The sequence below is a fragment of the Agelaius phoeniceus genome, unplaced genomic scaffold, assembly GCF_051311805.1.
Source record: "Agelaius phoeniceus isolate bAgePho1 unplaced genomic scaffold, bAgePho1.hap1 Scaffold_184, whole genome shotgun sequence".
Classification (NCBI taxonomy): domain Eukaryota; kingdom Metazoa; phylum Chordata; class Aves; order Passeriformes; family Icteridae; genus Agelaius; species Agelaius phoeniceus.
The window spans coordinates 114,290-139,288 of record NW_027509892.1 but is presented as its reverse complement, the minus strand read 5'-3'; the positions used below and the strand labels follow the sequence as shown (position 1 = coordinate 139,288).

The 24,999-nt window shown below is 49.2% G+C and overlaps 1 protein-coding gene across 1 annotated transcript in view; it reads left to right on the top strand.

Annotated features, from left to right (window-relative positions):
* Window positions 1-2,194: 2,194 nt before the first annotated feature.
* Window positions 2,195-24,999, top strand: part of LOC129134156 (uncharacterized) — a 91,622-nt gene continuing 68,817 nt past the window's right edge. Inside the window, exon 1 of the mRNA XM_077173133.1 lies at window positions 2,195-3,812. Coding sequence (XP_077029248.1) covers window positions 2,205-3,347 — 1,143 coding nt within the window. The 5' untranslated portion in view covers window positions 2,195-2,204 and the 3' untranslated portion in view covers window positions 3,348-3,812. The remainder of the gene's footprint in view (window positions 3,813-24,999) is intronic.

Sequence of the window (24,999 nt, the reverse complement as noted above, 5' to 3'; positions counted from 1 at the left end):
TAGAAAGGTAGAAATCTACTTGTAAAAAGATCTCATGAATACATCAAGATGGATATAAAAATTGAAAATATTAGAAAAAAGAAGTTGTAGCAGTAGATTTGGTACATGATAAAAATAATGATTTATCTATATGATGTGAATAATAGATATGTGCTATGTAATGATGAATGGAATGCAACAGTATAAACGGTGACTATAAAAGTGAATATAATTATGCAAGCTCTAAATATAAAACTATTTCAATAGAGTTGAAAAGAAGGGTTTTTTGGTATTTGTTTGGTTAGAGATGGGATTTTTTTTGGAAGAATAAAAGTATGATAGAAATCTAAATGGAAGTCTAGACATATACAATCAATATATAATGACATTGCTACAACCACAAAGTATGAATAAATACAGATAATAGGAATAGGCATAATAGATGGTATAAACGACGTAACACATCACTGTCCGGTCTAAATATGGGTGTGAATAGAACTAGAAAAACTAGAACTATCAAATTTATTTCAAGAAGGCATGAAAGAAAGGGGGCTTATTTGGTTCTTGTTTGGTAAGAGGCAGGTTTTTGGCATTTATTTTTCGAGGAGTTTTTGGGGGGGATGGCCCCTGTTCTTTTTTGCCGCCTTGGCCGCCCGCAGGCGCAAGGCGCGCGGCGCCCCCGGCTGGGGTGGGCGGCAGTGCTGCCGCCTTGTGGGCAGAGCGCGGTACTGCAGCCCGGCGCCGCCGCCAGGCAGCCCTCTTGAGCGTGGCGCGTGGCGGAGTTTGTTTGACCTTCTGAAAATGGCGGCGAAAAGGGCGGGAAAGCGGAGGACCCCGGTGTGTCTATGCGGACTGCCTGCACGGAACACCGACGCCGGCGCAGCCCCGGCGGGATTTTTGTGGCGTTTTAGGTGTACCCGACACGGGCTGTGGGGTCAGCGGCGCCGCGGGCGGGCGTATTTTGGCGTGTTTCTGACCGGCATGTGAGTAACCGCCTCTCTCGGCCGAGGGGTCCTCTCTCGGCCGCCATGTTGGGAGTGGCGCGTCACCACTGTCGCGGGAGTTTGTTTGACCTTCTGAAAATGGCGGCGAAAAGGGCGGGAAAGAGGAGGACCCCGGTGTGTCTATGCGGACTGCCTGCACGGAACACCGACGCCGGCGCGGCCCCGGCGGGATTTTCTCTTGCGTTTCAGGTGTGCCCGACACGGGCTGTGTGGTCAGAGGCGCCGCGGGCGGGCGTATTTTGGCGTGTTTCTGACCGGCATGTGAGTAACCGCCTCTCTCGCCCGAGGGGGGTCCTCTCTTGGCTGCCATGTTGGGAGTGGCGCGTCACCACTGTCGCGGGAGTTTGTTTGACCTTCTGAAAATGGCGGCGAAAAGGGCGGGAAAGCGGAGGACCCCGGTGTGTCTATGCGGACTGCCTGCACGGAACACCGACGCCGGCGCAGCCCCGGCGGGATTTTTGTGGCGTTTTAGGTGTACCCGACACGGGCTGTGGGGTCAGCGGCGCCGCGGGCGGGCGTATTTTGGCGTGTTTCTGACCGGCATGTGAGTAACCGCCTCTCTCGCCCGAGGGGTCCTCTCTCGGCCGCCATGTTGGGAGTGGCGCGTCACCACTGTCGCGGGAGTTTGTTTGACCTTCTGAAAATGGCGGCGAAAAGGGCGGGAAAGAGGAGGACCCCGGTGTGTCTATGCGGACTGCCTGCACGGAACACCGACGCCGGCGCGGCCCCGGCGGGATTTTCTCTTGCGTTTCAGGTGTGCCCGACACGGGCTGTGTGGTCAGAGGCGCCGCGGGCGGGCGTATTTTGGCGTGTTTCTGACCGGCATGTGAGTAACCGCCTCTCTCGCCCGAGGGGGGGTCCTCTCTTGGCTGCCATGTTGGGAGTGGCGCGTCACCACTGTCGCGGGAGTTTGTTTGACCTTCTGAAAATGGCGGCGAAAAGGGCGGGAAAGCGGAGGACCCCGGTGTGTCTATGCGGACTGCCTGCACGGAACACCGACGCCGGCGCAGCCCCGGCGGGATTTTTGTGGCGTTTTAGGTGTGCCCGACACGGGCTGTGTGGTCAGCGGCGCCGCGGGCGGGCGTATTTTGGCGTGTTTCTGACCGGCATGTGAGTAACCGCCTCTCTCGCCCGAGGGGGGGGGGGGGGGGTCCTCTCTTGGCCGCCATGTTGGGAGTGGCGCGTCACCACTGTCGCGGGAGTTTGTTTGACCTTCTGAAAATGGCGGCCAAAAGGGCGGGGATATCGCGGACCCGGGAGTCTGCCGCCCTGTGGCCAGAGCCCGGTACTGCAGCCCCCCGAGCCAGCGCCCTGCCCCTCGCCGCTGGCTGCCGGGGGCGGGGCAAGGGCGCGGCTGCCGAGCGAGGCAAGGGCGAGGGGCGGGAGCGAGGGGCGGGGCGGGAGCGAGGGGCGGGCGGGGCGGGAGCGAGGGGCGGGCGGGGCGGGCTCGGTAAATGGCCGGGAGGGGTGAAAGACGTTCAGGAGTGCAAAAGGGACACGATGGCTGAGAAGAATGGCCGGGGGGGGGGGCGCGGCCCGGCGGGGCCGCTTTCGGCGGGCGGCGGAGGCGCGGTCGCAGCGCTCCGCGGGCCGGGGGCAGCGAGCGGGGGCGGGCGAACGCTGTCGGAACGGGAACGGGGCTGCACCCCCCCGGAGCCCGCGCACGCGCCTCTCGCGCGGCGGAAGCGACGGCGGGCCGGAAAATCCCGGCGGGGCGGCGGCGCTGCCCGCCCTTTCTGCCGCCAGCTTTGCAAGGTAAGACCGCCCGCCCCGTCCCGCCCCGCCCCGTCCCGCCGCCCTCCGGTGTCTGTAAACAGACGGACTCCCTCTGGCTTCCCACTTCTCCGTGCTGGAGAGTGGGAGAAAGGTCCGTGCTGCTTGCCGTGTCCTCGGTGGGCAGAGAGCTCTGACCTTGCCTTGCATGGGCTGCTGAGGATTGGATCCTTGGGGATGTGCTTTGATGCATTTAGTGACCTTTACAGATTTCTTTCCCCGCTTTTTTCAGTTCCCAGAATCATGGAAGAATTCAGGTTGCAAGGGGCTCTAAAGATCACCTCATTCCAAGGCTGCTGCCGCCGTGGGCAGGGACGTGCTTCCATCGAGCAGCTTGCTCAGAGCCTCATCGCAGAGCACCGACGGGCCTTGAACACTTGCAGCGATGGGGCAGCCCCAGGACCTCTGAGCAACCTGTGCCCTGTGCCAGCCGGGTGCCAGAGGAGGAAGGAAGCCCTTCCCACCTGGAGCAGAGGCTGCGTAGCCTTGTGTCACCGAGCGTGTGAGACAGAAAGGCCCTTCCTTTCTGGAGGGGTAACAACACTCAAAGCTCTTTCTCGGGACAAGCCGAGCAATGGAAGGCCAAAGTAGCCTTCAGTTCTTCCAGCAGCTTTGGGAACAACTTGAAGGAGGAGCAGAGCTGGCCTGGTGCCTGCCATGGCTGTCTGTCTTCTTGGCTGAGGCTTTATAAATGAGGCGCTTTTCTGTAGTTCCTTTTCAGGCATGACGTGCAAGTTGCCCCTAGAAGTCCAAAGGCAGCTGTTTTCTTAGCAGAAGGAAGTCAGGAGGAGGCAAAGCCAGCAGCTAAGTCTGGATAAAAAACTTGGCTAACCTCTTTTCCCCCCCTCCTCCAAACAGGCAATTGTGAAGCACTCAGCAGAGATCTGCCCAGGAAGAAAAGCAGAGCCAATCTCTGAGAAGAAGGGACGTGCGAGCTCTGGCGAGGACGGCTGCTCCCCCTGGCCTTGGTGTGGGACCTCCTGAGCTGCCATTCCTGTGGTGGGAGTGTTCCTCCTCTCCTCCGGCCAAGCCAGAGACCGCCTAGGGAAGGAGCAGGTAAGGTTGAAGTACCGAGGTCTCCCAGGTAAGAAGTGACACGGCCAAAGGAAATGGCCTCAACTTGCAGCAGGGAAGGCTTAGATTGGATTGGAGGGAAAATTTCTTCACTGAAAGGGTGCTCAGGCATAGGAGCCCAGGGAAGTCCCCATGCCTGGAGACATGTCAAGGATGTCAAGATGTGGTGTTTAGGGACCTGATTTGGGGGGGCAGCAGCTGGGCTCGATGTCCTTAGAAGGCTTTTCCAACCGCAAGGATCCTACGGATCCTATGGTTCTGGAAAGCCTTGACCCCTCTGGCTCTAGCACAGCACCTGGATGCTGACAAAATGAGGCTGGTCCTAGAGCCTGGAGGTCCCTGTGCCACAGGGAGAGGACAAGCCGGTGTCACCTGCAGGGAGGGTCTCGTCCCCAGAGAGCCGTCAGTGACTCCGTCCCTGCCCGGGGCTCTGGGTGCGCCCTCGGGGGGCGGGGGACGACACCTGCCCTCGGGTGTCCCTCTGGGCACCTGGGAAGGGAACCAGGTCCATCCGTGCGGCAGCTCCAGGGCTTGCAGGCTTTGGGGCTTTGCAGCTGTGTGCCTTGTCACAAGGTGGCAGGGACGTGACACTGCCTGGCAACGCTGCTGGCCTCGGATCCTTGCTGCTCTCATCCTTATCCCATATGGATTTAGCAGCAATCTTCTGTCTTTGCTTTCAAACTGTCCTTGGGAGAGTTCCAAGAGAGGGTCATTAGTTATTTCAAAGCCTACATCTTTTACCTCTTGGCACTGAAGAGAAAAGACACAAACCTGCTTTGCATCCTTCTGCCTGGAAGTCATTGTGACACACAGGGAAGGGAGGAAGGGGCTGGCCGGGGTCAGCCTCTGCTGAGCCTCAGCTCTGGCTGCTCCTGCTCACAGGGTAAAGCCAAAAGCTGTCGTGATCAAAAACGCAGGCCGCCCTTCTGACCTGAGTCACAGGGGCCGTTTCTTCTGAATGAATCAAGGTGGGAAATCATTCTTGGAGCTTCAGAAGAAAAAAAACCCCAGAACCGTAGGTACGTTTGTAAGAGTGGGTATGTACGTACATTTCCTTCGATGAAGAAGAAAATCTTAGAAATATCATGTCACGTCTGGCTTCCTAGAGAAGATCCTGACCTCTGGGCTTCTGAAAGCAAATGGCTGTGCATTTATAGGAGCGTTTCCCTTCTTTTTATGTGCCTCCCCCAGTCATCTTCTACCCTTGCCCACGGCAAGGAGAGCGCGGTGATTTGGCTGCTCCGCTCTGCCGAGGTTGTTGCAGGCTGTGTAGCAGGGAGTGAGGCCTTTTGTGGCTGCTCATCAGACATTTTCCTACAGCCTTCTCCCTGCAATGGTAAAATGAGACTTGTGTTAGCGAGCAGTCAAGTAGAGCAGGTAACATTAGAAAAGAATTGTTTCTGAGCTGCTGTTCACTAGCACGTGTTTCCCCTTTCCGGCAGAGCGCGCATCATTGCGGGCTTGGGATCGATTGAAATGCGCTAAGGAAACCAGCTCTGGGGAGGGAGGGAGGGAAATGCTCTCTTAACATGTGCCAATTCTTCTGTCAAACTCATCAGGGCAGGACAGCGTTCAGACTGAAAGTGTAAGAAGATGTGGAGGGAGACAGAGAATCTGACAGGAGCACCGGACTCACAAGTGCACGAATTTTGCTTTTGGCTTGGATTCAAACGCAGAAGTTGTAAGGAATTTGGGAAGGAGAAGGGACATTTCAGAAGGAGAAGAAGAAAAAGAAGTTGTTGTTGTTGTTACAGCCCTGGCAAAATCTTTGGTTCTAGCTAATAAAGGAAGCTAGTTGAAATAAAAAAAAAAGAAAAAAAAGTGGTTTTTTTTTTTCCTTCGCTGTTGTATTCGTTGGTGGTTCGTTATATGGTGTGTTGTTTTATTTCTTGGTCTTATTACCTCTGTGTAAATAGTTTTTTTGAGTGAAGCTAACTTTCTGGACGGGTTGGTTTGTATTTGAGGTAGGATAAATTTCAAGAGGTTTCTTTCCTAGACTTCTGACAGGTATTCCTGGGATTTTGGTTTTGTTTACTGTGTGTATCAACAGAGAGATTTGGTAGGGCCAGCTGGGCTGCTGGAGTTTTGGGTGTTAATTTATGAGATGGCTTTTGTTCAATGCAGTTTTGAATTGTTGAAAGGGTTTTTAATGTAGTGGTTTTAAGGCGGTCTTTAAGAATTGTTTGTATCGTTTCACGTTGTTTGTAGTCGGTGTACGATCAGGGATATGGTGGAACTTCTTGAACGTTCTGGTTTTAGCGTTCCTAAGTTCCGATTTCTTTCTGCTTTGCTGTTTTGTTTCTGGTTTTCTTTTGGGGGACAGGGGCGTTTGTAGACGGTGGGTTTCTAGAGGCAATGTGTCTTTCAATTTGGGTAGTGATATTTCTTAGTATTTTAATAGTTTCGATTTTTTTTATTTTCATGCTTTTAATGAGTTGTTTTAAAATTTGGAAGATAACCTTTCTAGATGATTGGTTATTATTTGTGAGTTAGCCTCAAGGTAGAGCTTTGGGGGCTTTTTTTAGTAATGTTTAGGGTCAGTTGTAGGGTTTTGAGTTTAGTGAGTTGGTTGGATTTAATTTTTCACGGGTGTTTGTTTTGACTAGCAGTTCTGTCATTTTCCATGTGTATCTGAGTTTTTTGGGGTTTTGAGCCATTGGTTGAGGAGGAAGTTTATGATGAGAATGTACGGAGCTTTTGGGCTAGTTATAGTGGGATTTCAAATGTCTTGACAGTTCGGTTGATTTGAGTTTTTCTTAGGGTTAAATGTTGTGGGGTCTTTGTTCTGTTAGTCCTAGAAATAGGTTTGGTTTGGATACGCTGCGATGGGATGAGCGTGGGCTGCGTACCGGTGCTGCCGAAGGCGCGGTATTTGTGTGGTTCTGATGCGTTGGGTTAATGAATTGATACGGTCTAATATATAGATTAATTAAAGTAGAAATAAATATCAATATAAAAACAAATATAAAATGATAGTGGTAAACATAAATATAGAAAACAAATAGATAAACACATAAAACTATACTATATAGTATATTATTGTAACAGATGCTAATCTATAGAAACGATAGTCTATTATATATGTATACAAAGATATATAAAGATCGGTTGTAAATATAAAAATATTTAGATAGAGTTAAAAGGAATTGGGGATTTTTTGGGATTTTTTTTATTAGGTTATAGGCTGGGGTTTTTTTTCTAGATAGAAATAATATAAAAATAAAAATCCAGATCTCCAAATATATAACGCGTATACCGATCTCTCTAAATATTGAATATAAAGAAATAGAAGTAAAAGAATATCTAGGATATAAAAATACTATATATCTATTATTCTATTAAAAGGTATTCTCTCTAGTATGTATAATACCTACAAATGTAATAAATAAAAATTATAAAAGTAAATGTGAAGAGAATGATGAAAAATGAGATGATTTTTAGAGTTTTAAATATGGTTTAGATAAAGGGGTGTCTTTGGTTTTTGTTTGGTTAGAGGCAGGGGTTTTATTTGAAAGAATAGAAGTATTATAGAAATGTGAATCTTAAGATAGAAATCTATCATAAGTCTAGAAAGAGAAATGACGAAACTATGGATAGAAATTGAAATCTAAATCTATGTCAGTAATATGAAGAGTTGTAGTATAGAATAGAAATGACCTTATGTGGCAATATAAATGAGAAATGGGAATAGAAATAGAAGAAGATGTAAATATAGTTGGAAAGAAAGGGAATTTTTTGGCTTTTGTTTGAGTAGAGGCAGGGGTTTTATTTGAAATAACACAAGTGTTCCAGAAGTGAAAATCTGAAGGCAGAAATAGATAATCAATGAATCAAAATACGTATAAAAATATAGAAATAAGTCCTCGGAATAGATGGAATATAGAATATCAATTGATTTATAAATTGACATTGATAAAGAGAAATGGATCAGTAAGCAATACACATTATAAATAGAAATGTGACTATCAATAGGAAAACCTAGGGGTAAAATCTATTCAAATATTGTCTAAAAGAAAGGGTTGGGGTTTTTTGGGCTCTTCTTGGGTTAGAGGCAGGGTTTTTATTTGAAATAATATGAACATAGATATTACTCTTACCTGTTTCTAAATATTGAGATAGATAATCAAGATATAAATATAAAACCTAAGGAAATAGAAATAATAGGAAGGGATGTAATATAGAATACAAATAAGAGTATACATTGATATACAGTTTAAATGTCAATGTGAACATGAACCTGAAAGATACAATTTTAAAAAAGATTGAAATAGAGTTGAAAAGAAAGGGGTTCTTTTTGGCTTGAATTTGGGTAGAGGCAGGGGTTTTATTTTAAATAATGGAAGAGTTACAGAAGTAAAAATCCTAACACAGAAATATAGATGAAATATAGAAAGATAGGAATAAAAAGATGTCAATAAATAGAAGAAATAGGAACAGATGTAAAATAGAATATAAACTTATAAAAAATCGGAAATTATAAATGTAAAAATAAACATTACACATCAATATACATTTGAAATATAAATGTGGATATAAAGATGAAAAAAAAAAATTTTTTTACAAATTTAAATGCAGTCGAAATTAAAGGGGGTTCTTTTTGGCTTTTATCCGGGTAGGGGCAGGGGAATTATTTTAAATAATGTAAACGTTACAGAAGCAAAAATCCTAACAAATATATACTTACTATGTAAAAATATGTATAAAAATAGAGAAATAAATTTAAGTACTAGGGAGAGATGTAATATAGAATAGAAATTTATTTATAAATAGAAATGTATAAATATACATCAATACGCATTATAAATAGAAAGGTGAATATTAATATGAAAAACTATTTTAAAAAATATTTACGTATTTTTTAAAAGAAATTGTTGGGTTTGGGTTTGGTTTGGTGTTTTTGGTTTTTTTTTTTTTTTATCCTATTAGGTTAGAGGCAGGAGGATTTTTTTCTTCTTCCTGGTTGTTTTGGGGCATTTATTTCAGAGCAGCTTCTGGGGGGGATCGCCCCTGTTCCTTTTTGCCGCCTTGGCCGCCCGCAGGCCCAAGGCGCGCGGCGCCCCCGGCTGGGGTGGGCGGCAGTGCTGCCGCCTTGTGGGCAGAGCGCGGTACTGCAGCCCGGCGCCGCCGCCAGGCAGCCCTCTTGGGCGTGGCGCGTGGCGGAGTTTGTTTGACCTTCTCAAAAGGGCGGAAGAACGGAGGGCCCCCGGCGGTGTGTCTATCCGGAATGCCTGCACGGAACACCGATGCCGGCGCGGCCCCGACGAGCTTTTCTGTGGCGTTTCAATTGCGATGATGGCATTCCGATTCGCCTGCAGGGTTCGGCGTCGCGGGAAATCGTTTCTAGGGCTCGAGGTGGGTGTCGGCATTTTGATCAGGCAGCTGGCAAAACGGCTACGCCTTGGGGTCTTTCCAAGGGGCGCTGGGGGCGGGGCCGGGGCGGGGCGCCGTGTCGACGAGGTGACGTCATTCGGCGGCACTCTGCCTGCAGTTCGCCCATGCAGACGGCAGGGGGCGCTGTGCCGGCAGTGCGCCCATGCAGGCGGCAAAGGGCGCTGTGCCTGCAGTGCGCCCATGAAGACGGCAGGGGGCGCTGTATAAATAGAGTATTAAGTATAAACTATCTAGAAGAAGAAATAAAAGCTCGATGTCACCTGCAGCTGTAGAAAATTTCAGGCTCCCATGGAGGAAATAGTTTTCCTAAAATCATTACCGTTTTGGGGTTTTTTGCACTCCCCGGTAGCCTGAACGTTTCTACTGCTGCTTTTTTATCCTAAAGCCAGAATGGAAATCCCAGATTAGAAATACAGGGAAAGAAAGAGAGAAAGAAAGAAAGAGAGAGAGAGAAAGAGAGAAAGAGAGAAAGAAAGAAGGAAAGAAAGAAGGAAAGAAAGAGACAGAGAGAAAGAAAGAAAGAGAGAGAGAGAAAGAAAGAGAGAGAGAGAGACAGAAAGCGAGACAGAGAGAAAGAAAGAAAGAGAGAGAGAAAGAAAGAAAGAGAGACAGAGAGAGACAGAGAGAAAGAAAGAGAGAGACAGAGAGAAAGAAAGAAAGAAAGAGAGACAGAGAGAGAGAGAGACAGAAAGAGAGAGAGAAAGAGAGAAAGAAAGAAAGAGAGACAGAGAGAGAGAGACAGAGAGACAGTGAGAACGAAAGAAAGAGAAAGAGAGAAAGAGAGAAAGAAAGAGAGACAGAGAGAGAGAGACAGAAAGAGAGACAGTGAGAACGAAAGAGAGAGAGAGAAAGAGAGAAAGAAAGAGAGACAGAGAGAGAGAGACAGAAAGAGAGACAGTGAGAACGAAAGAGAGAGAGAGAAAGAGAGAAAGAAAGAAAGAGAGACAGAGAGAGAGAGACAGAAAGAGAGACAGTGAGAACGAAAGAGAGAGAGAGAAAGAGAGAAAGAAAGAGAGACAGAGAGAGAGAGACAGAAAGAGAGACAGTGAGAACGAAAGAGAGAGAGAGAAAGAGAGAAAGAAAGAAAGAGACACAGAGAGAGAGAGACAGAAAGAGAGACAGTGAGAACGAAAGAGAGAGAGAGAAAGAGAGAAGGAAAGAAAGAGACACAGAGAGAGAGACAGAAAGAGAGACAGTGAGAACGAAAGAGAGAGAGAGAAAGAGAGAAGGAAAGAAAGAGACACAGAGAGAGAGAGACAGAAAGAGAGACAGTGAGAACGAAAGAGAGAGAGAGAAAGAGAGAAGGAAAGAAAGAGACACAGAGAGAGAGAGACAGAAAGAGAGACAGTGAGAACGAAAGAGAGAGAGAGAAAGAGAGAAGGAAAGAAAGAGACACAGAGAGAGAGAGACAGAAAGAGAGACAGTGAGAACGAAAGAGAGAGAGAGAAAGAGAGAAGGAAAGAAAGAGACACAGAGAGAGAGAGACAGAAAGAGAGACAGTGAGAACGAAAGAGAGAGAGAGAAAGAGAGAAAGAAAGAAAGAGACACAGAGAGAGAGAGACAGAAAGAGAGACAGTGAGAACGAAAGAGAGAGAGAGAAAGAGAGAAAGAAAGAGACACAGAGAGAGAGAGACAGAAAGAGAGACAGTGAGAACGAAAGAGAGAGAGAGAAAGAGAGAAAGAAAGAGACACAGAGAGAGAGAGACAGAAAGAGAGACAGTGAGAACGAAAGAGAGAGAGAGAAAGAGAGAAGGAAAGAAAGAGACACAGAGAGAGAGAGACAGAAAGAGAGACAGTGAGAACGAAAGAGAGAGAGAGAAAGAGAGAAGGAAAGAAAGAGAGACAGAGAGAGAGAGACAGAAAGAGAGACAGTGAGAACGAAAGAGAGAGAGAGAAAGAGAGAAGGAAAGAAAGAGACACAGAGAGAGAGAGACAGAAAGAGAGACAGTGAGAACGAAAGAGAGAGAGAGAAAGAGAGAAGGAAAGAAAGAGACACAGAGAGAGAGAGACAGAAAGAGAGACAGTGAGAACGAAAGAGAGAGAGAGAAAGAGAGAAGGAAAGAAAGAGACACAGAGAGAGAGAGACAGAAAGAGAGACAGTGAGAACGAAAGAGAGAGAGAGAAAGAGAGAAGGAAAGAAAGAGACACAGAGAGAGAGAGACAGAAAGAGAGACAGTGAGAACGAAAGAGAGAGAGAGAAAGAGAGAAGGAAAGAAAGAGACACAGAGAGAGAGAGACAGAAAGAGAGACAGTGAGAACGAAAGAGAGAGAGAGAAAGAGAGGAAGAAAGAGAGACAGAGAGAGAGACAGAAAGAGAGACAGTGAGAACGAAAGAGAGAGAGAGAAAGAGAGAAAGAAAGAAAGAGAGACAGAGAGAGAGAGAGACAGAAAGAGAGACAGTGAGAACGAAAGAGAGAGAGAGAAAGAGAGAAAGAAAGAAAGAGAGACAGAGAGAGAGAGAGACAGAAAGAGAGACAGTGAGAACGAAAGAAAGAGAGAGAAAGAAAGAGAGACAGAGAGAGAGAGACAGAAAGAGAGACAGTGAGAACGAAAGAAAGACAGAGAGAGAAAGAGAGGAAGAAAGAGAGACAGAGAGAGAGAGAGACAGAAAGAGAGACAGTGAGAACGAAAGAAAGAGAGAGAGAGAAAGAGAGAAAGAAAGAAAGAGAGACAGAGAGAGAGAGAGACAGAAAGAGAGACTGAGAACGAAAGAAAGAGAGACAGAGAGAGAGAGAGACAGAAAGAGAGACTGAGAACGAAAGAAAGAGAGAGAAAGAAAGAGAGACAGAGAGAGAGAGACAGAAAGAGAGACTGAGAACGAAAGAAAGAGAGAGAAAGAAAGAGAGACAGAGAGAGAGAGACAGAAAGAGAGACAGTGAGAACGAAAGAAAGAGATAAAGAAAGAGAGACAGAGAGAGAGAGAAAGGGAGAGAGACAGAGAGACAGAGAGAAAGAAAGAAAGAGAGACAGAAAGAGAGACAGAAAGAAAGAAATAGAGAGAAAGGAAGAGAGCGAGAGAAAGAAAGAAAGAGAGAGAGAAAGAAATAGAGAAAGACAGACAGAAAGAAAGAAAGAGAGAGACAGGAAGAGAGCGAGAGAAAGAAAGAAATAGAGAAAGACAGACAGAAAGAAAGAAAGAGCGAAAGAAAGAAAAGGAAAAAGGAAAGGAAGAAAAAAAAAAGGAGGAAGAGAAAGGAAGAAAAAAAATGAAAAAGGAAAAGGGTGAGAGTGAAAAAGAAAGCGCGAAAGTGGAAAAGGGGGTGAAAAACAGAGTGAAAAAAAGAAAAAAGATTAGGAGTGGAAAAGAAAGGACATTCGGGAGGGGCGGTGCTGCCTAAGGTGCTTCCGCGCCCAGGAGCGAAGGAGCCGTTTGATCCCCTGGCGGGAGCGCCGCTCCCGGTGGCGGAGAACGGAGCGGTGGCTGTCAGTCCGAGACTCCAACTCCCGGCAGGCCCTGCGGCCGTAAAGCGCGGCGTCTGACGCAACGGCCGACGCGCCATATGAATGGCTGGCGGGCCGAGGCGGCCGCGTGCCGGGGGAGCGGGCTGGGCGCGGGGAGCTCCCGGCGCCTGTCCCACGCGGGACGGAGCCGCGGCAGCGACGCCGGAGGGGCGAAGCCTCCGTCCGGCCGCCCGCACGGAGCCGAGCGGCGCGGAAGGGGCGTCCGCCCGGTGCCTCGGCCTCGCTCAGCGGTCCCGGTGGCGGGGGCTGAGCTCGGGCGGGGCGCGCTGCCGCCCGCCGATGGCGGAGCGCCAGGCGGTGCTTTGCTGCCGCGGGCCGGGAGCTGCAGGAGCCGCCCCGGGCGAGCGGCGCCGGGCGCTGCCGCGGTCACTGTGCGGCGGCTGCCCTCGGGCTGGCGGAGGCGCGGGAGCCGCCGAGCTGCAGCCGTCTCCCTCGGGCCGCTGCCGCTGCTGCGGGCGGGGGCGGACGAGCGGCTGCGGAGGCGGCTCCGCGGCGTGCTCAGCCTTGCGAGCAGAGAGCGCTCGACATCGCTGGCATGACACGGCTGCTGAGTGCCTCAGTGCTCGTGGCTCTTCCTTCCACGCAAACAGATGGAGCGGCATCGCTGAGCAGTAAAACACAGCGATGGCCCGGAGAATGGCGAGCGCAAGGAGCGCCGGGCAGGATCCTTCTGATGGCACAGGTGCGATCGGCAAACTCAGCCCCTTGTGCCCCTGCCCTCCCGACCCCCAGGGGAAATGCTCTCCAGCCTCGAGCTGCTGAGAGACAAAACGTGTGATTTGACACTAGGGTCCGGAAAAGGTTTCCGTTTAGATTAGCAAATGCCTCCATTGTTCTCGGTTACATCCTAGGATCGGTTTTAGGCAGTGACTTTCTACCGCTTGTCGGATTTTCTTGTGCAATGGTAAGAAAATAGGCAGGTCTGATACTGGTTTCGCTTTTTTTCTACTTCATGTTCCATGAGCTGCTTTTATCCAAGCAATTGTTTTAAAGTTCTACTGTAGGCGTTTCTGGTTCACTTTTTTTTTTTTGTTTTTTTTCCTCTAAATCGGCAGTAAATATAGCTGAGTAAAATTACCTTGGTTTTCTTCCTTCTTAAATGTTTTTATTGATAATCCTATTTGAATATGCAGAACACGTGGGTATGTCCTGTAATATATCCTAGCTTTTCTTGTTTACAGGGTACTCAGAAAATATTTTTCCCTTCGAGTCCCACTGAAACATTCTCCGTGCAATCTCCGTTAAGGTCTGTGTTTACAAATAAGCCACCATCAGCTGAGATATTTGCCTGTGTACCTTTTCCTGTCATTCAGAGCTTGCGTTCTGTGGTTTTTATGATAAACCTATCAAACTTGCGAAACCGTTTTGCAAGTCTTGACCGTTGAAGGCAGCAAGAAGTGGTTTTAAAGCCTGTTCTTGAGCAGACGAAGGGAAAAAGTGTGAATTTGCTGCTGAACTTGTCCTTTTTCATTTGACTTGCCTTGAATTATTTAGGAAGAGAGAGCACTAGAAAAAAGAGAGAAATAGAATTGGTTCTTGAGCCCTCCTAAAATGCTCCCTGTGATTCCGTGTGGAGCCAAAGTGAAGGGTGATGGAACAGAGCCCCTGTGCTTTAGAAGGAAATCAATTTCAACCTGATCTCCACCCTGAGTCTCCCTAATTTCTGTTTCTAAAATGCAAACTCAGTTTAGGAAGTGTTGGGAGTTAGTATTTTGGGGAAGAAATGGCAGTTGCACAAACCGTTCCATTTCCCAGAGGCTCTGGGAAGGATTCATTTTGTAAGCGCTGTAACTGCCATCGGTTGGGGGTTCGGGGTTGGAATGTGCACTTGCCCTCCTATAAAGCACTCGTTCATTTGCATTTCAGTGCCAGGAGTCTGGAGAAACTGGAGAAGAGCCCAAGAGACATTTTTCATCCTGAGATACAAAAGGTAGGAAGTGACTTTTTTTGGTTTGGTTCTTTTTCTTTATGATTTCCTGGAAATAGAAGTAATTAAGTATAGATCCTACTGGTTTGTTTCTTCCAGTAGCTAATAAGAATAATAATAATAATCTAATACTACTTAAACTGTCTCTTTATCCATTGAACTGGCCATTTCAAATCCAAACTTCTAAACACCAATAAAACCATCATCCTTGTAGAATCTTTAATAGGAGGGGGCTAAAGATGCTGTTTTTGTTGACAGGATTTATTGGTTCTTGAAGGGCAAGAGGTGAGTACAAGCCTAACTACTTCTTGCTCACAGACCCGTCCGGTGAATGCGGCTTTGTATTTGGATGGGCTTTTGATGACTTCTAAATCAATTGCTCGTTACAGTAAAAAGAAGTCATGTTTTTTTGAACCTGACAGCAAAAATAACTTGAAGCACCAATTTAATAATAATTGATCACCCGTCTAAGTTAATGATTTTATGCTATACTATCAAAGTTTAAAGGTAAATTATTGTGTAGTAGGAGATGGTATAAAATGTATGTTCTAACGTGTAGGATGTATGCAAAGATTAGAGGAAACAAATTTTTATGTCTTCTGTTTGACTGTTTACCAAATAATATTTGGTTTTATTTTCCTGGGATCGGTGAATTTTAAATTTGGAGTCCTCTATGCTAAGGATGGTCAGCTTACAGGTGATGAAATGTTCAGTCATGGTGAGGTTTTCACCTTCTCCTTAATTGTTTTGCTCATCTGAAAAGAAAAAAAAAAAAAAAAAAAAAAAAGGTATGTTTATTATTTGTTACCCCGTTCTGTCCGTTTCCTCAGTATTTGCTGGAGCTCTGCTTACCCAAGCTTTGGGTAAAACAAGCTTTGGGTTCCTTCTGTCCCACTGGGTGTTGCCCAGTTTGGTTGCATCTGGTGAAATTCAGCCTGAGCCCTTACAGAACCAGCTCAAACCAGGTGAGAGCCATTCGCAGCTCTCTCAGGACACCCGGAGGAGGATGGGTGACGTTTCTGAGCATCTGGCAAGTGCACTTCTATCAAAACTCGGCCTGTGCAATTTCTGGGGAAAACCCTTCTGTATCCTGAAGGGTTCCTCAAAGTCTGTTGAGGATCCGGTTAGCAGTTGCTCACCTGGATGGTTCCAGCTCCTCAAGCTAACACTTGTACTCTTGCCCTGTAGTTTAGATCTATTGTAGTTTTGTTATTTTGCATGATTTTACGTCTTTGGACAGTAACGTGCATTTCACTCTTTGGAACCTCTCGGATCGTGCTTTGGTGCAGCACCACCTAATGGGACACTTGGCTGCTGTGCTGAAGGGCTTGGTTACTAGAATTGTAAATCCCGGAGAGTTTGTAAGTCTTCTGTCCCCAGGGAGGTGTCACGCTTTGTTCACCGTTGCTCTGTTTGTCGGGTGCTGCTTCTCGTCGGAGGTATTAACTTCAAACTGCCCTGTTCTTTTTTGAACTTTTTTTCCTGGTTCTCTCCGTAGGGCAGGGAAGGACTCTCGTATCCCGGTCGTCAGACTCAGCGCTGCCCGAGAAGATACAGAGACTGTAAAAATCATAAGAAGCAACTAGGACTGCAGAGGAAACAAACTGGAGAGAACAAAAGGTGATATTGTTCTCCTTAGCCTGGATTAGAAACATCCACTGCGCTTTGATGCCGGTGGCTGCCAGGGGCTCGTTAGGTCTCTTGAGGCAGGTGTAGGTGTTCACTTGTAGGTTCTATTTTTTGGCAAAGGACCACGAGAGAAGTTTATTTATAGATCCAAATAAACATTCATCTTATCTGAACATAACCTGTCATCCCCTTGTCATCAAACCCTGACATTAAGGACTCCTGTATAAATACTTGGGGGGGTTTTCTTTGTCGTTTCTGAATGGTTCCATTTTGCCGGCTACTTGAACGAGTCTGAGGGGGTTTAATTGCATACTGCTTCCTTGAAATTCTGTTGGTCTCTGCTTGGAACCCTTCTTGTACTGCTTAATGAAAGACTTCGGATGGTGTTTTCTTGCCTGTTTGTGTTTAAGGTCGTGCTCTGATGCATTTACAGAAGCCATGGCAGGAGAGAGTCAGCTGCTGGAGAAGAGGAGACAGTATTATCCCTGTGCAGCACGGAACTGTGCTACTGCTGTGTCATCAGCTGTGTCTGCACTGAAAGTAGCCACCTTCACTTGTAGGTAGCTCCTTGGTGCTTTAGGACACGCTGAGGGATTTATTCCTTTTGGGATCCACGATGAGAATTCCCAAGAGAGGTAGTAGTAATAAGGTCTGAGATTGGAAAAAAGCCTGTGTCCTTGGAATGTTGTTGTTGTCGTCAAAAGTTAATTTTTCCTTCTTTCTTAGCCAGTAGTCAGCTTTTTGCTTTATTTTTTGTGGTATCAGTATTTGATTGTTTAAAAAATTGCTTCAAAAGAACTGCAGTGGCTGGCCACCAGGACCTTGTTCCGATTTGCCTATTTGCTTGTAGCTAAAACCTTTCCATATTGTTTATCATTCTATTGAAGAAACTGCTGCCCAGTCAACTAAGAACTGAACATCTGTCTGTCTAGGACATGGGGAGAGGATTTAGGTCATGTCTTTGTTTCCAGAAAAAAGTTCCAGTGTAGTTTCTAACTAGAGGAAAAGGGGGGGGGGGGGGGGGGGGGGGGGGGTGAAGGGGGGGTGAAGACGCGGGGCTCTGATGCCCCTGGGGGCACCCCGAGGTGCCCAGGAGAGGGAGCCCCACTGCGGTGCAGGAGCAGGTATGTTATCACGTACTAGAGAGCAAATTATAAATAGAAATATGAAAATTATAAATATAAAAATATTTTTTAGATCGTTAAAGAAAGCGGTTTTTTTAACTTGTCAATAGGCAGGGTTTTGATGATAAAAATGATAAATACAAAGAATATGAAGGTAGAAATCTAAGTCTAGAAAGATATCATAAATACATACAGATAAAGTTTAAAACTAGAAGAAAAAATCAGTTGCAGCAGTAGATACGATACATAATATAGATAATACTTTAAATACATGTCTAGAATTTTATAGATATTATAGATAATTATTAATAGATTGCATCAAAAGAAACGATAAATATAAATGTGAGTATAATTACACAAAGTATAAAAATATTTCGATACCGTTTAAAAGAAGGTGTTTTCGTGTATTTATTTGGTTAGAGATGGGGCTTTTGTTTGGATTAATAGACGTAGTCTAGAAATATAAATCTAACTGTAGAGAGATCCAATCGATAGAGGAGGCTATTTCTAAAAACACAACCGAACGCCGCCGCCTTCGGGGGAATCGCACGAGCTCGGCCGAAGCAAGGCGAGAGCGGCCGACCCTGAGGGCCTCGAGCGAACCGAGGCGAGGCTTCCGAGGCTGCCTGAAGCGAAGCGAGCCGAGCTCAGGCGAAGCGAGCCTGCTGCTCTCGTGCGCGCTGCTTAGCGCCAGTGCGCTCCCAGCCTAATGAGCTCCTGCCCGAGCCCGCGCTCCCGGTCGTGTCCGCGCCGTGGCCGGGCCACCCGCGGGACGCGGCAGCGGGAGAGCCCCGAGCCGGGCGAGCTGAACGGGAGGCGGCGGCGCTTGCCCGCCCGCCGTCGGGGAGCCGAGGCGAGGCGAGCGGAGCCGAAGAGGCGAATGCAGGCGCCAAGAGCCGAGTTGAGGCGCCAAGAGCCGACTCGAGCCGAGCGTCTCCGGAGCGAGCCGAGCTCCGCCGAGCGCCGCAGCATCCCGGGTAGGGCGAGGCGCCGGGCCGGGCTCGGGGTGCAGCCGGGGCTCTGGGAGGCTTCCCCGCCTGTCCCTCTCTCTAGCCCTCCTTCCTTCTCCCCGTCTTCGCCTTCTCTCGCTCCCTTTCCCCCATTCCCTCTCCCCCCGCAAAGCCGGCTCCTTCCTGTCCTGTCCCTAGCCCGCTACTCCCTTCTGTTCCCCCTGTCTCCTTCCTCTGCCCAGCCTCCGTGTACCCTCGTCCCGGGCTTTCCCTTCCCGTGCCGCTTTCCTGCACAGCCCGAGCTCCCTCGCCGCCCTTTGTCGTGCCCTGCTCTCGCTCCTCTCTTCCCGTGCCCCCTTTCCTTCTTTGCCCCGCAGCCGCGGGGCTCGGGCTGCCGGAGAATAAAGCCCCGAGGGCCGGAGCCCGGCGCCCCTGGGCCCTTGCGGGAGTCCCCGCGCGGGGCCGGAGGCTCTCGGCGGATCCCCCCGTGCCGCTCAAGCAGCGCGGCCGACAGCGCCGGAGCTGCGGCTTTGCCGGCATCGCGCTAAGAGCGGCCCCCGCTCCGTGCCGGGCCGTCCCCGCCGTCTGTGCCGCTCCCTCTCTCGCTGCCCCTGGCCCGTGACAGCGAGGCTGGGCAGGAACCTCAAGCCTTCTGGGGGCTGCCCCCCCTTTCTTGTTGCAGCAGAATCCCTTGCTGGGGCCATGCACGTGTGGGAAGGGCTTGGGGGAAGCGCTGCGCTGCTGTCCGGGGCAGTCGGATTCGTTCGGAGCCTTCTTTGGGGGTCAGGGAAAGGCGGGGTGAAGACTCGGGGCTCTGATGCCGTTGGGGGCACCCCAAGGTGCCCGGGAGAGGGAGCCCCACGGCGGTGCAGGAGCAGGTGGGGGGCGGGCGAGGGGCGGGGGTCACGCTGGGTGCCGTCCCCCGGAGGGACCCAAAGCTGCCACCAAATGCACAGGGAGGGGTGAGTGGGTGTAGGATGCTAAAACCTGGCAAGGCATTCGGTTTTCTAGGTATTGCTAAAGAATAGGAATTGGTCTCTAAACTCAGCTGGGGAGAAGCCCTCTCTATGCACTCATTTGTTTACAGGAATGTAGAAGGTTCCGACTGGAGATGGGTAGTAGTTCTGAAGATATTGCCGTGAGGTTTTGATCTAGGAACGGACCGAGCTGTGCCCTGGAACCCTCAGAACAGCTGCAGGGGCTGAAGGCGATAGAAAGGGCTCTCTGGCACCTTTTGCCTCCGTTCTCTGCCAGCGCCCAAAGCGTGTCGCAGTCCCGGAAGAGGCGCTTGTCATCCCGAGAGCCAAAAGGAAGACGTGTAAAATCCCAGCTCTGCCTTGTGTTTCGTGTGGGTTTTTTACTTCGTATTGATGTCATTCCAGAGAGCAAGGAAAGAAGAAACGTGACCGGCTCCCACTATTACTGTGTGAAGGCTTTCTTGAAAGGCTGCTGTATTTCTATTGTCTTTTTCCACTCCAAGCTTGACTTTTGCCCTCGTTTTTCGAGCTCTGCTGCATTGGGTGTCCCAAGGAGGGCGGGGTTCCTCAGCAGGGCTCTTAGGAGGCGGCGCTGATTCTGCTTTTTCTGAAGGCGTCTCAAAGCGCGCTACCAGAATGACAGTTTTGTGCACTGGAAAGCTTTCCCTCAGTGCCATCAGCGCACGTCCGTGTCTGAATTGTGGAAGCAGACGGACTCAGAAAAGCCAGCACCCGGAGCAGATTTCTGTTGGCTCTGTGTCTGTGAGAAGCGGGCTGTGTGCTGGACGGGGAGAGGCGCTGTTGGAGAGCGGCATCAGCGCCAGGTGTGAGCTGTGAGGATGATGGGGGGCTCGGAGCAGCCCCAGGTGTGAGCTGTGAGGATGATGAGGGGCCGGCTCCTGCCGGGGGGGGGGGGGTGCGAGGCTGTTTTAGGGGGAGGCTTCGCCTCAGCTGCCTTTTGCATGGAGCTGCTGAGTAGAGGGGTTCACGGGGGGGCTCCCGGGGCTGTCTCATGGAAGGACTGCGAGAGCTTCTCGCAGCGTCTGGGCGAACACCTGGATACGCGCTTGGATCCGCGGAGCATCGCTTCAAGGAGGTGCCGAGGGACGAATCTTTGCGCCGGGAAGCAGCAGCCGAACGGCTGAGGGCGTGTGGATTTGGAGCGGGGACTTTGGTCCTTTCCCTTTTCAATTGGATCTTGGCAGTCCCCCCTCCCCGCTTCCCCAGGAACAAAAAGGGAGCTTGTGAAGACAAAAGAAATGAAGGAGAGGCAAGCAGCTACTCTCCTAATATTGTCTGTGTTTGAACTAGGGGGGATCCGCTTTCGCTTGCGGTTCCAAGGATGTCGATTGAAGGAAAAGCTGCCTTTTCCCGGCTGTTAGGGGTATCCCAGGGGTGACAGGGAATCCCTGCGTTCCATTTGAACGGGAATGGGCAAAGTATTGTTGTCATCGGATGGCTTTGATTTGAAGGTAGCCAGCCCATTTTCATCATCCTAAGGTTTAAATGGAGGGGACAGCGCTGGTGTCCCTCCTTAGCAAGGGTTTGAATGGAGGTCAAAATCCCCCCTTGCACATGGCTTGAAGGATTTCATTGGAGGAAAGCCCCTTCTTTTCTGCTCTCCTAGGGGATGAACTTGAAGGGGAGAAGCCATTTCTTTGCCCTTGTTGAAGCGAGGTGAGCGCCGCCCGCGGCGTCAGTTTCGGGGTTGAGTTGCGGGAAGCCGCAGCTCTGGCGGCGTTTGCAGGGCTGCAGTCGGGCTGTGCCGCTGCATTTGAGGGCGCTTCTTGTGGCCGCGGCCCGGGCCGGAGCGTTGCCGCTCGGGAGCGCTGCCGGCCCGGGCCGGGCGGGTGCCGAGGCGCACGGGGAATTTGGCGCGGCAGCGGCGGAGCCGCTTTGCCGGTGCGAGCCGCCGTGCGGAGCCGAGGGCAGCTGGCGCCGGGCCGGCCAAGGGCGGCAGAGGCGGCGCGGGCGCTGCTGCGCCGGCCCGGCCGGTGCCGGCCGCTCTGTCCGCTCCGGGCGCGGGGCTCGGGCGCCGCCGGGGCCCCCCGGGCAGGGGGAGCGGGCGGGGGCGGGGGGGTCTCCGGGGCGGCGCCGCCCCTGCGCGCCGGAGCAGCCGCCGGAGGAGCCGCTTTGCCGCCGGGAGCCGCGCTCCGTCCGGGGCCGGCAGCGCGCGGTTGGGCTGCCGCAAGTTCTTGGGTGTCGTGGTTCGGAGGTGCTTTGTAGGGATCGATCGCACGGGTTTGTTCTGGTCGCAGTGGGTGTGCGCTAAGGGCTATGGCGTTCTTCCTGACCGGTACGGTTCTCGGTTCTTCGGGTGGTGACGATAAAGGTTTGGTTTGAATCGAGTTCCGTAGTCGGATATTTTTTTTGCCGGGCTATTCTGTTTTTAAAGGCGTGCAATGGTTTCTACGGGTCGTTGCGTGAAGCAGCGGCTCGGATTTTAATTCTGTCGCCGTGGCTTTTATTAGCGTGGGCGTGTAGCGTTTGTTTCGGTGGGTTCGAGGTGGCGTCGTGTCGTTAATAGCGGCGGGGTTTTTAAAATCTCTCTAATTGCGTTTGTGTTTCTCGTCTTCCAGGGCTTTTATTTCTTTGGTTTGTTTGATTGTAGTGTACGTTTTATTGTGACGGATCATTTGGGAGATCTTGTCAATGGTTACGTTTCTCTTTCGGCTTTGTGTTTATTTCTGGGTGGTATTTTTATTTTGATCGAATGAGGCTCTATGCGTTTATTCTTCAGTTGGGAATAATTTTTTTGAGGTAAATTAAAGTTGCTTTGGTTTGGGGGACTTTTGTTTTACAAATGTATTTTCTTTTGGTTTTTTTTTGTTTTTTTGTTTTTTTTTTTCTTTTGGTTTCTTGTTGTCCTTTGACGTATTTGGTGGTTATTGATCAGTTTTATTTTTGGGAACGTGGGTATTTATATGGTGGGTCTTTTTAAGTTGGGTTTTTTTTTTTTTTTTGGGTAGTTATTTTCTTATTTTTTAGTGGTTGAGATTTTTTGGTTTTTTTCTATTTCGTTCATTAGTTCGCTTTCTAAAGTTCTTTTGACAGAGTATTGCTTATTCTTTGAGTTAGTGTAGATGTAGAATTTTGGTTAGTTTTTAAAATAACGTTCAGGGTCAGTGGCACTGATTGGAGTTGAGCGAGTTGGTTTGGGTTTTTTTAGAGGTTTTTGTGATTTGCTGCGTGTGTTTCTCAAGGGTTTTCTTTTCGTTTGGTTCCATTTTTCTGATGTGATGAGAACTGTTAGTGAAAAGAGTGTTGTGTGTTTTTTTCGCTGGCAGTCGTTTGGCTGGTGGAGGTATCTTGATGGTTTTGGAAGACATTGGTGGGAATTCGATGCTGTTTGTTTTGTCATTGCATTTAGGAATTGGATTTTAAATGTAAAATTCTAAGGATAGCTATCTTTAAACAAAACGAGTAGATGTGTAGAAATGGGAATAAACTTTCATTTTGATCTATTCGATCTCTATTTAAAATTTAACAGGTAACTTAAGTCATGATATATTCCAATAAGATATTGTATTTTTCAAAGAGCATTGTGTATGTTGATAGATATATCAATAGAGATGCTAAATATAAACACAGCTCAAAGGAAATTTTAAATCTAGAAATGTGTTGCGAATCTATGCAGATATATAGATCAAATTATTAAAGGATTGTAAATGTAAAGTTACATAAATCCATACAACACGTAATACAAGTGATACCGTATAGATCTTATGATGGTATATTATAGGAAACGGCTATAAATCTAGTACATCACTATGATATAATATCTAAAACATTATAGATATGGTAACTGTAAATACAACAACATTATTAAAAGTAGTTTAAAAGAAAGGATGGTTTTGTTTTTTACTTGGCAAAAGCAGGGGTTTTATTATAAAAACTACAAATACAAATGATAGAAAGGTAGAAATCTACTTGTAAAAAGATCTCATGAATACATCAAGATGGATATAAAAATTGAAAATATTAGAAAAAAGAAGTTGTAGCAGTAGATTTGGTACATGATAAAAATAATGATTTATCTCTATGATGTGAATAATAGATATGTGATATGTAATGATGAATGGAATGCATCAGTATAAACGGTGACTATAAAAGTGAATCTAATTATGCAAGCTCTAAATATAAAACTATTTCAATAGAGTTGAAAAGAAGGGTTTTTTGGTATTTGTTTGGTTAGAGATGGGATTTTTTTTGGAAGAATAAAAGTATGATAGAAATCTAAATGGAAGTCGAGAAATATACAGTCAATATATAATGATATTGCTAAAACCACAAAGTATGAATAAATACAGATAATAGGAATAGGCATAATAGATGGTATAAAGGACGTAACACATCACTGTCCGGTCTAAATATGCGTGTGAATAGAACTAGGAAAACTAGAACTATCAAATTTATTTCAAGAAGGCATGAAAGAAAGGGGGCTTATTTGGTTCTTGTTTGGTAAGAGGCAGGTTTCTGGCATTTATTTTTAGAGGAGTTTTTGGGGGGGATGGCCCCTGTTCTTTTTTGCCGCCTTGGCCGCCCGCAGGCCCAAGGCGCGCGGCGCCCCCGGCTGGGGTGGGCGGCAGTGCTGCCGCCTTGTGGGCAGAGCGCGGTACTGCAGCCCGCCGCCGCCGCCAGGCAGCCCTCTTGGGCGTGGCGCGTGGCGGAGTTTGTTTGACCTTCTGAAAATGGCGGCCAAAAGGGCGGGAAAGCGGAGGACCCCGGTGTGTCTATGCGGACTGCCTGCACGGAACACCGACGCCGGCGCAGCCCCGGCGGGATTTTCTCTTGCGTTTTAGGTGTACCCGACACGGGCTGTGTGGTCAGTGGCGCCGCGGGCGGGCGTATTTTGGCGTGTTTCGGACCGGCATGTGAGTAACCGCCTCTCTCGGCCGAGGGGTCCTCTCTCGGCCGCCATGTTGGGAGTGGCGCGTCGCCAATGTCGCGGGATTTTTTTTTTTTGACCTTCTCAAAATGGCGGCCAAAAGGGCGGGGATATCGCGGACCCGGGAGTCTGCCGCCCTGTGGCCAGAGCCCGGTACTGCAGCCCCCCGAGCCAGCGCCCTGCCCCTCGCCGCTGGCTGCCGGGGGCGGGGCAAGGGCGCGGCTGCCGAGCGAGGCAAGGGCGAGGGGCGGGAGCGAGGGGCGGGCGGGGCGGGAGCGAGGGGCGGGCGGGGCGGGCTCGGTAAATGGCCGGGAGGGGTGAAAGACGTTCAGGAGTGCAAAAGGGACACGATGGCTGAGAAGAATGGCCGGGGGGGGGGGCGGCCCGGCGGGGCCGCTTTCGGCGGGCGGCGGAGGCGCGGTCGTAGCGCTCCGCGGGCCGGGGGCAGCGAGCGGGGGCGGGCGAACGCCGTCGGAACGGAGCTGCACCCCCCCCCGAGCCCGCACACGCGCCTCTCCAGGAAGCGACGGCGGGCCGGAAAATCCCGGCGGGGCGGCGGCGCTGCCCGCCCTTTCTGCCGCCAGCTTTGCAAGGTAAGACCGTCCGCCCCGCCCCGCCCCGTCCCGCCGCCCTCCGGTGTCTGTAAACAGACGGACTCCCTCTGGCTTCCCACTTCTCCGTGCTGGAGAGTGGGAGAAAGGTCCGTGCTGCTTGCCGTGTCCTCGGTGGGCAGAGAGCTCTGACCTTGCCTTGCATGGGCTGCTGAGGATTGGATCCATGGGGATGTGCTTTGATGCATTTAGTGACCTTTACAGATTTCT